The sequence below is a fragment of the Dermacentor andersoni genome, chromosome 5 (genome assembly GCF_023375885.2).
Source record: "Dermacentor andersoni chromosome 5, qqDerAnde1_hic_scaffold, whole genome shotgun sequence".
NCBI classification, from domain to species: domain Eukaryota; kingdom Metazoa; phylum Arthropoda; class Arachnida; order Ixodida; family Ixodidae; genus Dermacentor; species Dermacentor andersoni.
In genome coordinates this window covers 9603854-9619751 of record NC_092818.1, presented here as the reverse complement: position 1 = coordinate 9619751, position 15898 = coordinate 9603854, and the positions used below count along the sequence as shown (strand labels likewise).

Genomic DNA, 15898 nt, shown 5'->3' with positions numbered 1-15898 from the left:
GCAGGCGGTATGGAAGTCAAAGAACAAGAAATTACTTCAGATTAGTACACGTATTGCGAAGGTACTGAAATTCGCAATCTAACAGAGACAACGAAGCATGAGTGACGCAAGTGTCTCCTAATCTTTTTATGTGGAATGCCTTGATAATTTCCCGCGTGGTTTGGCATCTGTGTCTAGAAAGAATTTTTGTGTCTTCAAAGAATGGTTTGCAACCACAATCGTAACAATGTGCCGCTAGATGTGATGCATTAGGGTTGTTTAGTGAATGTTTGTGTTCTTTTAGTCTAATGTTAATGCACCTGCCACTCTGTCCAATGTAAGCTTTCCCACACTCGAGTGGAATCTGATAAACTATACCCGTGTTGCAAGGCACTAAAGGGGACACATGTTTAACTCCGCAATCATCTTTTCTTTTTTTTGCCTTCCTGTTCAAGTCTCCTATTTATCAAAGGGCACATGTTAGACAACTTGCGTGGGGCCGAGAAAACGGTACTGACGTCATACCTATTGGCCACATTCCTTAAACCATAAGATAATCTATGTATGTAGGGTACTACAGCAAACTTTGTTTCTTTTTTCTGTTTTTCTTGTTTCTTACCGGGGCTTTCTACCCATTTTACAAGTTTTTCGCAGGTTAGTGGTCTCTGTTAGATTGTGAATTTCAGTACCTTCACAATACGTGTACTAATCTGAAGTAATTTTTTTATCTTTGACTTCCATACCCCCTGATATGTTTAACTGATGCTTTTTACCTTGTCATGTTCTTATGCTACGGTTATTGCAATCACCTATATATATGTTCTTCGTTTTAATAAAAATTTAGTTGAGAGTTAGCGCTCGTCCTGTCTGCTCCTTTCTGTGTCCGTGTTTCACTTCGCGCTAGAAGCCAAAATCATGTTACCGTACCAACTCGCCCAACTGTCTATCCTTTTGCAATGTTAATCACGTCCTCAAAGGCATTGCTGACGACGCCTTCTATTTACTGGTCTTTACGAACGTCACCAGCATCAATGCGATCCTCAAGGAGTGCTGCTGTCTCGAGCCTGCTAAACGCCACCGGGTATCGCAGCACATCACGCGACTTCCCAACACAGCTGCTACGTCATCCTGTGACGACCTCTTCCACTACCTGTCGCGATGTGACAACTTGATCCGCATCATTCCTCGTGAGGTCGAAGCGGCACAACTGGCGGCCCCTTCATTCCCGTCACCTGATCATTCTCCGGTGACAGTCTCTTTTATCCAGGCCGTCGTCCGTCAAGAGTTGTCCGTCAGCCTGCAATCCATTCGGTTCATACGCACGGAACCTCTTTCTCCACTCACATCCCCACCGTGCTCTTCTTACTCCTCTTACGGACAGCGCAACCCCTCCGAATGGCAAACCGTAGACGACAAGCCGATCTGTTTTAATTGCCGACGCATTGGACATGTCGCTCGCCACTGCTTCAGCCGCTGGACTTCTCCGATGTGCTATTCTCCTGATTACCACCCTCGCCCCTCTAGCGCATCCTTTTCCTTTGCCCCTTCTATGCCTGCTCCATCATCTGACCCTGCGACACCTTTGACACGACCCCGCTACTCCCGCTCGCCTTCTCCCTCCCGTCGTCAATCTCGTTCGCCCCTTCACGCCGTGCTCCTTCTCCGACCTACTCGCCGCACCCCCGACCGGAAAACTAGACAGTGCAGCTTCTGGAGGTGAAGCTGTAATGACGACATTGGCACGAAATCCTCGCTTCACATTACCCACGAACAAGAATCTTTTGGATGTTCTCGTCGACAATGTTCCTGTGTGCGTGTTGATTGACACTGGGGCGCATGTGTCCATTATGAGTGCTGCTTTTCGCCGTCGGCTCAAGAAAGTTCTGATGCCCGCCCCGAACCGATTTGTACAAGTTGCCGACGGAGGGACTGTCTCTACTGCTGGAATGTGCTCTGCCCAACTCACCATTGCTGAGAGACAAACCATCGTTCTCTTCACCGTAATCGAGCATTGCCCTCACGAACTTATTCTCGGTCTGGATTTCCTTGCCAATCATTCGGCCCTCATTGACTGTTCAGCCGGCTCACTTCGCCTTGACTTGCCTCTTCTTGCCGACCCTGTGGACCCGCCTCCAAGCCGTTTGAGTTGCATGGATTTTATTCGCCTACCGCCTCAATCTGTGACACACGTCGCCTTGTTGTCCTCACCAGCTGTACCTGACGGTAATTACGTGGTCGCACCAATTCCGGCAGTTATACTTACACATGGTGTTACCGTGCCGCACACTGTGCTGAAAATTACTGGCAACCGCACCTGCCTTCCACTTGTCAATTTCGCGATAACCGCGCAAGTTTTGCCTCAGGGGATTTCATTGGCTATAATTAGCGCTTTGCAGGATGATGAGATCGAGCCATTCACAGTGGAAGATTGTCACAGCTCAGCCCATACCGTGACGTCATCGCACGGTACTGACGTCGACATTGAGAAGATGGTTTCCTCTGACCTTACACCTGCTCAAGCTGAAGCTCTTTCCCGCGTTCTTGAAGGTTATCGCGACATCTTTTACTTTGACAATCGACCCTTAGGTCAAACGTCCGTCGTGACCCATCGCATAAACACTGGCGATGTGAACCCTATTCACCAACGTCCATATCGTGTTTCGAACGAGCTGTTATCCAACAGGAAGTCAAAAAGATGCTTGCGAAAGACATTATCGAGCCTTCCTGTAGTCCCTGGGCTTCTCCCGTCGTACTTGTCAAAAAGAAGGATGGAACGTGGCGTTTTTGTGTAGATTATTGCCACCTGAACAAAATCGCAAAAAAGGACGCATACCCTTTGCCATGTATTGATGACGCTCTAGACTGCTTGTACGGTGCCACCTATTTTTCTTCTATCGACTTACGGTCCGGCTACTGGCAGATATCCGTCTACGACATGGACCGAGAGAAGACTGCATTTATTACCCCTGACGGCCTTTATCAGTTCAAGGTGATGCATTTCGGTCTCTTTAACGCGCCTGCCACTTTCAAACGAATGATGGACTCTTTGCTTCAGGGGTTCAAGTGGTCCACCTGTTTGTGCTATCTTGACGACGTCATCGTTTATTCGCCCACATTTGACACGCATCTAGACCGTCTTTCAGCGATTCTTGACGTGTTTCGCTGTGCCGGTCTCCAGTTGAACTCGTCATAATGTCACTTCGCTCGCCACCAAATCACCGTCCTTGGACACCTCGTGGACGCCAGAGGCGTGCAGCCTGATCCGGACAAAATTCGCGCCGTTACGAACTTTCCTGTTCCGAAGTCTACCAAGGACGTTCGTAGTTTCGTAGGGCTGTGCTCTTATTTCCGACGCTTTGTGAAGGATTTTGCGACTATCGCACGTCCCCTTACCAACCTCTTGAAGAAAGACTCCCCATTTTCTTGGGGACCTGACCATGCCGCATCTTTTTCGCAGCTCACCATCTCCTTACCACGCCTCCAATTCTGGCCCACTTTGACCCGTCTGCCTCAACGGAAGTTCGAAGTGGTGCCAGTGGTCACGGCATAGGAGCAGTATTAGCACAACGCCAGCGTGGACATGACCGCGTTATAGCCTATGCCAGCCGACTTCTATCACCCACTGAGCGCAATTATTCAATCACAGAGCGCGAGTGCCTCGCTCTTGTGTGGGCTGTTGCGAAGTTTCGTCCATACTTGTACGGACGCCCCTTCTGTGTCATCGCTGATCACCACGCGCTCTGCTGGCTATCCTCACTCAAGGACCCCACGGGACGACTCGCTCGCTGGGCTCTCTCCGGATGTTTCTCCTTAGGAGGGGACATTATACCGCCGCAATCTCGACCCACACGGCCTTGACCTTCTGCTCGTAATTCCATCACACCTACGTTCGACTGTCCTCCAACAACTTCACTACGCTCCCTTGGCTGGACGCTTGGGCGTCTCGCGCACATACGATCGTGTACGCCGCCGATTCTTTTGGCCGGGTCTCGCCCGCTCCATGCGACGTTACCTTGCCGCTTGTGAGCCCTGTCAGTGCCGGAAGAAGCCCTGCACACCTCCAGCTGGATGTCTCTAGCCGATTGACATCCCACCGGAACCGTTTTTCCGTGTTGGTCTAGACCTTCTTAGACCGTTTTTTCTCTCGGGCTCCGGAAATAAATGGGTCGCCGTCACTACTGATTATGCTACGCGGTACGCAATCACCAGAGCCCTTCCGACAAGTTGTGCTACTGACGTTGCTGACTTTCTGCTCTATGACATCATTTTAGTGCATGGTGCTCCGTGCGAATTACTCACTGGCCGTGGCCGCAGCTTTCTGTCGGCATTCGTCGAGGACGTCCTCCGCTCCTGCTCGACGAAGCACAAGTTCAGCACGTCTTACCACCCACAGACCAACGGCCTCACGGAGCGCAACCGGACCATCACTGACATGCTTTCAAAGTACGTTGCGACCGACCACCACGACTGGGATCTTCATTTACCATATGTGACGTTCGTGTATAATTCATCGTGTCACGACACCGCCGGCTATTCACCATTCTATCTCCTATATGGCCGAGAACCCGCATTGCCCTTGGACACTTTGTTGCGCTCGGCCACACGTTCAACCACTGAATACGCCCGCAAAGCGATCGGACACGCCGGCCACGCGCGCCAGCTCGCCCGCACCCGTCTCGAGGCCTCGCAGGAGCATCAGAGATGCCTCTATGATTGCCACCATCGCGACGTGCACTTTACTCTGGATTCTCTGGTGCTTCTTTGGTCACCCATTCGACGTGTGGGCCTTTCCGAAAAGCTGCTGTCGCGCTACACTAGCCCATACCGTGTGGTGCGACAAGTGACTGATGTCACGTATGAAGTCATCCCCGCCGAACTGTCAGCGTCGGCTGCAAGTGACATCGTTCACATGGCGCGACTAAAGCCATACCAGACACCTTTCACCGCGGATGTATAGATTAAGCACCGGGACAGTGCTTCTACCGCCGGGGGTGATGCTACGGAACAGCCGCCACAGTGAGGCTGCACTGAGGAGGAAGAAGACATCGGCCTGCTTGATATAGCGTCGCCATTTTGGCCTTCCGTTAGCTTCCCTATAAATAAATTGTGTATAGTATTGGGCTCCAGCTACACATAACAATATCTTCCAACCGCCGATCTACCAACCGGTCCAACCGCCGATCTACCATTAAGACTGTGAAGAGCCGCCCTCACTTCACTCTCGGTGAAGTCCCGGTCAAGTTCTTCACATATGCTTCCCGTATACTCGGGGCTCTCGTCTCCTTCGTTTGGTTGTTTAAGTGGGATATATTTGGCTGCGAGACTATCCATGATATCCCTCTGTTTTATCTTGGCTTTCCTGATGAACCAACTTAGCTATAGCTGTTCTCTTGCTTGTTCTTGTTTCATTCTCGTTGAGCAAGTGCTTGAGGAGGTTCCAGCTACCTCCATGTTTGAGTCTACCATCAGCCGAATTACAGATCTCATCCCACTGTTGCTTCACGAGGGTCTTCGAATGATAATAAATTTCTCTGTTTAATAGCGCTATTTTTGTCCTTAGCCTTCTGTTGAGTCTCTGCGTTTTCCATCTCTGTAATATAGACTGTTTGGCCTCAATCAGATGCGCCAGCCTGCTGTCCATAGCCTCAATATTTTCCTCTGTCCTGATTTCTTTAGTGGCCTCTTTGACGTCCTCTCTGAGCTGGATGACACACGTCTGAAGGGAATCCTGCTCGGCACCTAGAGGCCCCACTTTCCTTCTGTTCGCCCTGATTTTTCTGAACTGATCCCAATCAGTGAATTTGAAGATTCTTGTTTCCGGTCTCGGTATGCGTATGGTTATGTGTATGATATAATGATCACTTCCGAGATGCAAGTTTGAATTTTCCCAATTGGCTCCTCTTGAATTGTTTACAAAAGTAAGATCTGGCGTGAAGTCCCTGCTTGTGGACTTGCCACAACGGGTGGGATACGCCGGATCAATAATCAAGCATAACCCCAGATCCATGGCAAGACTCTCCCTTTTTTGTGTTCCAAGTGTATCCCCATGTGTGATAGGGAGCTTTAAAGTCCCCTCCAATAATGAGCGGGGAGTTTTTGGCAACCGAAAGCATCTTGTTGAAAGTGCTCTAAACCTCTGTCTCGTGTCATTAGGACTGCTGTAAATATTAAAGCAGAAAATGCTTTGCCTCTTACCTCTGTTCCTTTTAAGTATTATCTCAACTAGAATAAATTCAAATCTGGAATGTCTAAGGTGAATATCATGCTCAGTGTATGGCAACTCTTTGTCAATGAGGGTCGCCAACCCCCTCCCCATTTTTTTCTCTACATATAACTTTGTACCCAGTGAGCATAACTTCGTCCGCTAAGGTTTTGTGCAGCATAATTACCTTTGGCCTGGCCTCGGATCACCTGATCACCTGTTGCAGTGCTGCTTTTTTGTGTTGGAACCCACGACAATTCCATTGCCACACATTAAATCCATGATTACTGTCCATTGTTATTAGGTGATGCTGCCTTTCTATTACCTGCTGTCTTCCTCTTTGTGATGGCCCCCGACAATCCAGGAATGGACTTCATACTATCCGCCTCCGATGGCAGATACTCATCGTCGTCATCCCCTCGTGCCTACATTTTCCTAAGTCTTTTCTCCGCCATTAGCCTCCATTTCCACAATTTGTCTATAAAGTTGGTCGTTTCCACCGTCTCTCTTATAGCATTAATTGCCTCTTTTATTTCACTGAGGGCTGAGAAGACTGAATCATCCTCGGAACTCACCGCTCTCTTTTTTAGGGGCAGGGAAGCTGGATTCCCCTGCATCGTTGCTTTTGCTTACAGGTCTATCTATCTCTACTCTAGCAGGGCTTGACTGCTCTTTTTTACGAAGCTCTACTACCTGCCTGGTCAATTCTTCATTAGCTTTTCTTAAAGAAGTTACTTCTTTAATTAATTACTCTATTCTGGCATCATTGTCATCACCCACAGCCGCCGAGGTGCCCCCAGCAACCCTCGCCATACCTTTTACTTTGTCAGCCCAAGTGGTTCCTGGCATCTTCTTCTCGCCAGGTATTGAGTCCCTTTGCACGAAGCGCACCTGCGCTTTCCTTGACTTGGAGCGCCTTCTCTTCCTGGATAGTGAACGATGCCTGGATCTGGTGCGACTCCTGGAGCGTGAGTGCTCCGTGTCCTCGGGGCGATGGTTGGGCGTCAGCTGTTGCGCCTCCAACTGTGCTCTTGTTGACGACTGAGTCCTGTTGCGCTCTCTTCGGCGGAGTCGTACGACATAAGGGACTTGACATTTTTTCTTACAAAACTTGTCGCCGGTAGGGTGATCGCCTTCACAAAATTTACACCTAGGTACACACACATGTTCATCTCCTGGGTTGCGAGTTCCACAACCCCTGCACTGAACAAAGTCAGGTGTTGGACACACATCAGAGCGGTGCCCGACCCTTCCACAGGGGAAGCAGACGTCAAATTGCTTCCTGTAAAGGTAGCATCTCACTAGTGTGGATCCATACCTGACAAAATTGGGCACTTTGAATCCATCGAAAAGTACAATGACCGATCCCGACGTCTTGATGCACTTAGCAGCCAGTGCAAGCGGGTTCAAGTCATGCACAATATTTCTTGTTATCATAGCTTGGGAGTCTCTGATGCCCACTCTTCGGATGACACATTTGCATGTGGCATGTGGTGCCGCTTCGTATGCATTAACCTCGTATTCCGCTTCCATAATCTTGAAAGACTTGATTCTAACGTACTTCGCAGCATGTTCAGGCTTAGGTATGCTGACTACGATGATATTTTGAGTGAAGTTTGGGCAGACATCTTCACGGGCCTCCTCTTCCGTTAGGCCGGACGCCTCAATGACTGCAGAACCAATCGTGGTGGTGCTCACCTTGTTCAAATTGAGCCCTCCTCGAGCCCGTATAATGATCTTTCTGTGCTCCTCAGGCAGTTGAGGCATCCTCGAAGCTTTGATAACCCGATTCTTAGCCATTCCACCGACGGCGGTTTTCTTGACGCCATGCTCTCGCTGATTGCGTGGCAGTGTGCTCTCCTCATCCACAGCCTTTGTGCTAGCTTGTGATCTTCGGCCAGCCACTACTTGCCAGCGGAAGTCGTCCTGAGCGCTGTTGCTTTCATTTCAAGAAAAATCTTCATCTTCCTTGCTTGTATCCGCCATGCCTGCGGGCAGGTGGGCTTACTAGGCCCAACAAAGGCCCTACTCCTCACTAAGCTTAGCTCCGCTAAGCTCAAGTTGGCGTCTAGGAGCAGAAAAGTTTCTGTAAAATTGGGAAAATAAGAACCTCTGGTGGTGCAAATTATTCCGTAGTAGCCCACTACAGCGTGCCTCATAATCAAATCGTGCTTTTGTCACTTGAAACCTCATAATTTAATTTTTTTTTTTACATGTGCAACCGCAGTTGAATTGCACGTGTTCTTCTTGTGATCTGCCTGAATGTTTATTGTGCGCATGCGTGACAAGGTGATATATGTGTGCAACACTTCCCGCTATTGAACAGTTGCGAGTAGCGCTTGTCTTTGTCTTCCTTCCTTGTGGGAGTTGTCTTTTTGTTGCGCTAGTTTTCCTCATCAGCAATACAAGCCCAGCAAGTAATTGTCCTTGGGCATGTGTGTTCTCAGCGTTATTCTGCTCTGCTTAATTGTTGGTATTTAATGCAGAGAGTTAGAATTATCGTGCTTAAGAGTGCTATGTGGGTCAGACGGGGAGGCGGGTGAACGACAGGTTTAGGGAGCACCATGCACGAATTCAGGCTCGGGCAGGATCAGGCCATCCTGCCAACCATTGCAGAAGATGCCTTCGCACACCCTTATTTGTCAACGAACAATGTTCTTGGGAAATACAAAGTGGAAAAGTACAGATTAATGCATGGAGCATATTTGTATGTCAAATATGACTGGCAAGTACGTGAGTGTTCCTTCTGTTGCTCTGGTAAAGAAAAAAAAAACAGATTAACTTGACAAGCAGTTTCATGGTTTGCGGAATTGATAGTGGCATTAGTCAAGCTGTACTAATTTTCTGGCCCTCTTTTGTAGGCATGTGCCTTTGCTATAACCACATGACTCCATCTCCTTTTTTTTTTTTTCCTAAGCTAATACAGTTGAAGAATGAGTGCCCTACCTCTTCCTTTTTCTTCTGTGCTGGAAGATGTCCTTGATAAAATCTCGGTGTATATTTGCCAGTGCAAGATGGTTGCTGAGGTGCCAGATGTGGAAATGAAGAACGTGGACAGCCCTGCTGCAGCCGGAACCGAAGCAGAAGCTGTCAAGGCAGACCCAGACACGTTGACAATCGAAGGTGAGCATTGCTGCCTGCTCCATGAAACGGCTGCACTTTGCTTCACCGCTTTGCATAAACTCTTGTGAACGGTGAACGTCTGCCACATCTGAATGGGGCCTGCGACAGACATTCCCAGCAGCCTTGCACTCTGCAATTGCATACGCACTGGGGCTGAAAAAATTCGGGGAAATCTGGGCAGCCATGCGTACAGTAAAACCTTGTTAAACCGTAGTTGGCCGGAGCTCGGAAAAAGTATGTACTAAACGGTAGTACTGTTTAACCGAAATAGCATAGATCGCCCACTTACCTGTCGAAAACGGAAGTCGGAGAAAGTGCGATGAAAGGGAAAGAAAAACATGCAGTATTTATTCACTTCACGCGACGATAGTGTTATTTTCGTTTGATGCCGTGGCGGCCTAGCACGACCACGACAGCGGCCTCAGACTTACTGAAGCTGCGTGCCAGCTTTTCAGCCAGCCCCCTCTTCTCGGCAAACACTCGCATGGCAGATTCCTCGTTGCCGTTACATATTCTCCGTGCACGCGCACCGTAGTGCTGCAGAATTCCTGGGGCGCCTTTTTCATTGCTGGGTGCCGGAGTTTGGAATACTTTTCGTTTGGAATAGAGCTACGTTATTGCGCCCCTGTTCTCCTCGCGACGATTGCATTCATGAGGCTTGCGTAATGTGCAGCTTATGCCACTGTTGGGTCTGAATCGCCTGTGCTGTCGCTTTCCGTGTCGTCCTCATCACTGTCGCTAGTCGACACTTCGGCAACAACAGAGGCAATGATGGCGAAAAGTCGAACCACCTAACCGACATGTCTTCGCGTTCCAAATGCCACACACCGTAGTCAACAGCAGATACCTGTCGCATGCCAGTGCCGACTTCTTCGTGTGATGTTCGATAGCACAGACAATGTTTAATTTTTCTTCTATGCTGAGCACCGGGCGTCTTTTATATCCAAGCTTCGGCACGACGCGAGTCCTTGCTTGCACGACGCCATAACATTCTCTGGCACGACGTCGAAATGATGTTGCTATTGATGTGGCTTCATGCGCAAATGCACAGGGCGCTTGGAGGTCGTTGTTCCGATCTCTGAGGCTTGTTGTTCCGCCTGGCCGCCCGATGGAGAGAACGCACAAAAAGTTACACTACGTTTTAACCGATGCGTCCGCAATAAGCTGGTACGGTTTATGCAGATACAAAACACATTATGTTCAGTGGCCGCTGAGTCGGGGATTTGACTTTACTAATTTTAAAATGAAACTACTGTTTAAGCGGGTACGGTTTAACAAGGTTTTACTGTAGCAGCAAACGGCTGGGTCCAGCGCAACTGTGTCCACCTTGTTGTTGGTTTGTAAATTGTGGCTTCTATCACCTCACTGCCCGATTGCACTGCACCATAATGACTGCTTTGGTTCTCATAGTCATCACGCAGTTTCTAAAGGATAAAATTTCGCACAGTCCTGTATTTGTTGTAATAGCTCATTGCCATCATGACTTAATGATGATAATTTATCGTTATGGTGGAGACACCTTGTTGTCGTGTTTGGCACTCACAGTAGATCTCCTGTCAATTAGTTTGTCCTAGCCGCACAAAATCCTTAACTTGTTTGGTTATTTGTATAAGCAACTTCACTAGCCCCGGCACAGAAGTATTGTTCAACAACCTACAGACCAAGTACTACAAATTTTGCACATTCTCTCCATATCGAAACTACTTATTAAACCTGCTAGAATCTGTACAATATTGAGCCACTCGCTTCGTTACGCATAACTACAGTCCCCATTTGGTCATAGCACAGGTCATACTTTATATTTCTTTCAAGCCTTGATATATTCATTGTTCAATCACTGTTTTATGCTTATTTCATAAATATTGTCACAGGACCAGGCCATCTCTGTTACAACTCAAAGCGCCCTCACGCATTTCGTGCCGTTTACATAATCAGTGCAACAACAAGTGCACACATGGAAGAACACAAGTTTCCATTCATCACCCCTTCCATGTGCCATCATTCTTTGGAATGATCTTCCTAATATTCTTGCATCTATATGCAACCGTTAATCATTCCACGATCTGCTGCGCCAATACAGTCGAACTCGACTATATCGAACCCGTTTACATCGAATTATTCTATATATCAAACAATTTCTGGGCACGGTATAGTTACAATGAGTATATATAGCAAAAGTTACGTTTACATCGAACAAAAATAGCAGCGACTCCCGATATATCGAACGTCGAGCGTCGGAAAAAACGCCCCCAGAAGTTGGCTTTCCCTCGCGGCGGCGGGGAAACCCGACGGCGCGGCTCCATCCAACCACTCTCCCTACCGTGACCGCGCGGCGTCGGACGAGCCGTCGACACCCCTCTGCAAAAAAGTGATCCTGGCCCGCCGCAGCGCTTCCTCAGGCAGCCAATCAGAGGCTCTTGTGCCCTCGTCGTGCAAAATGGCGAAGGTGCAAGTTGTCTCGGTGCTTTTCAGGCCCAGTGTGTGTGTGCCTTGTGGGCCTTCTCCCGCAGTGTTGCCGGGATGAAGCGGCAGAATTTGCCTTTTGTCGTGAAGCTCGAAATCATAAATCCAGTCGAACGCGGTGAGAAGTCGGATGTGTCCCCGCAGCGTGAATGACTCCAAGGAACACTCTCGGGACGATCTTGAAGAATAAGGGCTAAAGCGGCCAAACTCTCGCCCCAGTGCCCGTGGCGCCCGACGCGTACGCGCGGCCATGTACGAGTGGTTCATCCAAAATTGCTTCAGCTGTGCTGGCTTCCGCGTGCTTGGTGATGATTGCAAATTCTGATGAATGTGATGCAGCCATTGCCGGTGTTGCCGAAACTTAGAGCGAGCTGTCTGAATTTCCGGAAGCTGTTGGCAAATCAACAGCGGACAAGTTTGTGAGTGCAAATGATGCTGTTGCGACCACAGGAAAGCCCGAGAACGAAGACTACATTGCAGAAATCGTACCTAGCACAAGTGAAAGTGGGCACAATGAGGAAAGCACTGACGGTCCATTGCCTACTTCCTCTGAAGTGATTGGTGCGCTCGCGCTAGTCCGGTGCTTCTGTGCGAATGCGGAAGGTTGCGGCCTCAGCTGCTCCCGACTCCTTAGACAATGTGGAGAAGTGCGTGCGTCGCAGGCAGCGAAATTGCCCCAGCAGAAAGAAATGCAGGACTACTTCATGCGAAACTAAGCTAGTTCATCAATGAAGTGATTTTATAAATGGTGTATGCTTTTATGACATCCTATTATTCAGCAGGCTTATATCGAAATATGCTCTATATCGAACTGATAGGCGTTTTTTTTTTTACGAGTTTGATATAGCCGGGTTCGACTGTATCTTCAAGTGACATTGTGAAGTGACAGCCTTGAAGAAGACAAGTCCACGTGTTGAAACGTTGGCTCTGGCTTTCACCTTGTAGTGGTTTTGCTCATTGTGACATTAATAATCCTTGTGTGTAATACAGTTAAACCTCAATATAACCAACTTCTATTAAAAAAATTCTTGATATAACAAAGTATTTCACTTTTCGTAACCTGTTGTCAATAGAACACCATGTATTGCTGCCTCCTTCAATATAACAAAGTGTGTTTGTCAGTGATTTTAATATAACGGAATTTCACCGCCACCGTAGAGGAATGCTGAGATAGTAAATGGAAACTTCCGCGGGCGCAGATGGTCAAATTATTGAATTACAAGCGGCTGCGACAAGACGGACCGCCAAAGTGGGGCTGCATCATGCTTCATATAAAGTCCAAGTTCGATAAGATCCTATCACGCCGTGCGCACTGTTCGCTTTAAAGGGCAACTCTGGCGTTTTTTAACAATATTAGGATATCATTATTTTCAAATTACATTGACAGTCCTGTCACTGCTAGGGTGGTCCAGTTTGCTTAGAAATTATTGAATAATAATTAAATAACCAATAAACGAGATATCGAAATGAGTAGCTGCTTTGTGTGACGTCATGATGAGTCAGTGATGTCAGATGCTACATTACCATAATGTAGACGCACAGTACATGTGGCGCCAGAGAAGCGAGCCTGATGATATCTCCTTACGACACAGGGAGCTTTTACTTATCTTCCGAACTAGACGGCGGCAATTTCAGTGACAGTGGGGGTGTAGTCTCTGAAGTCACAAACACAGGGTGGCCAGTAAAAAGTTGGGAGTTGGGAACACGCAACCAATCTTTAAAATTCATATTCATGAAAACTAAATGACCTGTATCCATATTATTTGGCACAGATAATCAAAGTGCAAAAGAGAATGTGTATTCAAAATTTTATTAAGATCAGTGGACATTGAAAAATCGCCAAGTTGAAAGCACGAGTGAAAGTGTTCCAGGGTGACAAAGAAAGATGCTGGCTTCACGAGTGCCCCCTTCCCACGCAAGCAAAGGGAAAGAGAGGAAGGGGAGTGAGCTTATGGTAACGGGATCAAGCACACCCGAGGGAGAGGAGTCGGGGGGGTAACATGGCATGCGCCTCGGCCGTGGCTGCGTATGAGTGTAAGTGCAGCTGAGTACCTACGCAGCCGCACACCCTGCTTTAGAGGTGATCTCCGCATGCACAAAGAGTGTGGCATGGCATCATGTAAGCTGTCTGACCATGCGTTTAGTATTGGAGGTTGCGTAATCTCAAGTTTTGGTGGCCCTTCGGAGCAAGAAGCAGACGAAGCATCTGCTCCCCGCTGCCGGCGCATTTGCTGCCGGCTCCCCGCTGCGAGCGCATGATAGTGTCATCCCAATGTGGACTACACTGTCAGCTGCGGGGGCAGAGTGCACATGAAAGCGTGGCTGGCTTCGCTTAATTCGTACTGCCTGTGTCAAGATATCATCGATGCGGCATGAAACCGTATCATTGTTGCCGACTCCTAAATTCATCAAGATGAATTGTTTTCTCATTCAAACTTGTTTTTTTGCGATTGCCCGATAATTTGGATAATTGCGCGGCCCCATATTTGGATAAATGGTCGAATTTTAATATAGCGAAATTTCAATATAACGAAGTGATTTGCCAGTTTTACCGACTTTGTTATATCGAGGTTTATCTGTACTGCGTATGGCTATTGTTTTTTTAATTTCTTTTGTTTACAACAATTCATATTTCTCTTGTAAACCCATGGTTTTTTTTCTTTAGTTCTGTGTTTGTTATTTTTGCTGCATTTGCATACTTCTTCAGTGATAATATTGTGTTCCTTGCACTTATCTCTATTACTGCTTTCTTGCCCTCTATATTTTTAATTTGCTTAAAATATCTTTGTTCATCCCCCTTACTCAATGCCCTTTGGGCCCTATTGACCCTTTTCTCGGCGATCTCGTGGGTGTTGTCGTGTTGCATCACATGGTGACACGTCCATTGCTTGCCTCCGTGTTCACAATAGATGGCCATCACACCTGGTGTGGCTCAGCAAACTTCTGTTTTGGCGGATATCGTAGATGGTAATTGGGTGGGCGACACGAAGGTTTGGTCACAGCTTCAGAAGACACGTAGCACTTTCAGTACTCATTACACCTTGTCGAAACAGCAAGAGCAGTGTATACGGTGCTTGTACTAAAAGCGGGGCTAGAAATGTATTCCAAACTGTCAAAATTTTCCACTTATGAATTAAACCAAGATCAGTGTGCTTTGCTCTTCTTTCTTTATTTGGCTCCTGAGCAGCTTGTCCATTTTCTGACTTGGTAACGTTCCTCGGTGCAGTCACTATCCGATTGTTTTTCTGCCTAATCGCCTGCAGGTGTGCTCAGTTGCAATAGATTCGTTTGTTTCGCACACAAGGCTTGGAACGTAGAAGATCTGTACTTTGTAATAGCTTGTACCAAAGACGTAATGACATGTGTACGTATCTTTATCGGGCGACCACGTTTCGCCACCTAACAAATGTTATCGCACTGCGCGGGACGCGCCTGCATGTATCCGAAGTTTCTGGAAAGTTATTGATGCTTCTATTCACTGTCTGTTGTCGCCGAACCTTACGTTATCTGATTTCATCGCCTGACGCGAATGGTGTAGAACTTTGCGGAACGCGCGCGGGTGCCAACGATTAGTCTGGAACATTCGACGACTGCAGTATAAAAGCCGACGCGCTTGACCCGCTGATCAGATTTTCGCCGATCGCCGACCGTGTTCGCCGCTATCGTTGTGCTATAAGTGTAGCCTGTTCTTGTGGGCACAGGTTCGCCCAATAAAAGTTAGTTTTGTCTTTGACAGTATTACTACTGTGTTCTTCAACATCACCACCACGTGACAGTATTATCATTAGTCACTCGCTTACTCTGTGCACCGTCACAACACGTTCAGCCTTGAACATTCGTTTGTAGTCAGTGTAGTCGCCATCAGCCATGCTTCAGTGCGTTTGATTTTAGTGAGCCCATTCAATTATTCTTCATATGTGGGTTCTAGAATGGGCTTGCACACTATACAGGATATAGTTTGTGTACGAGTTGGACTGTATAGTATGTGTAGATAAAGTGTGAGAAACTTACTGTGCTAGGAAGCGGTGCTACTTCATTTGTCACTGTGTAATGAGTGGTACTCACTCTTGCCAACGTTCCAGGGTTGAAGTCCTTTACAGCGCTGGCAGGAGAGTGAATTTCTTTATCCTT

General features: G+C 47.7%; 1 protein-coding gene across 2 annotated transcripts in view; it reads left to right on the top strand.

The window, feature by feature from the left end:
- Window positions 1-15898, top strand: part of Rpn3 (regulatory particle non-ATPase 3) — a 144547-nt gene that overhangs the window by 4069 nt on the left and 124580 nt on the right. For both annotated transcript variants that reach the window (XM_050177374.3, XM_055070104.2), the window contains exon 2: window positions 9190-9304. In XM_050177374.3, the coding sequence (XP_050033331.1) occupies window positions 9196-9304 (109 nt within the window). In that variant the 5' untranslated portion in view covers window positions 9190-9195. The remainder of the gene's footprint in view (window positions 1-9189; window positions 9305-15898) is intronic.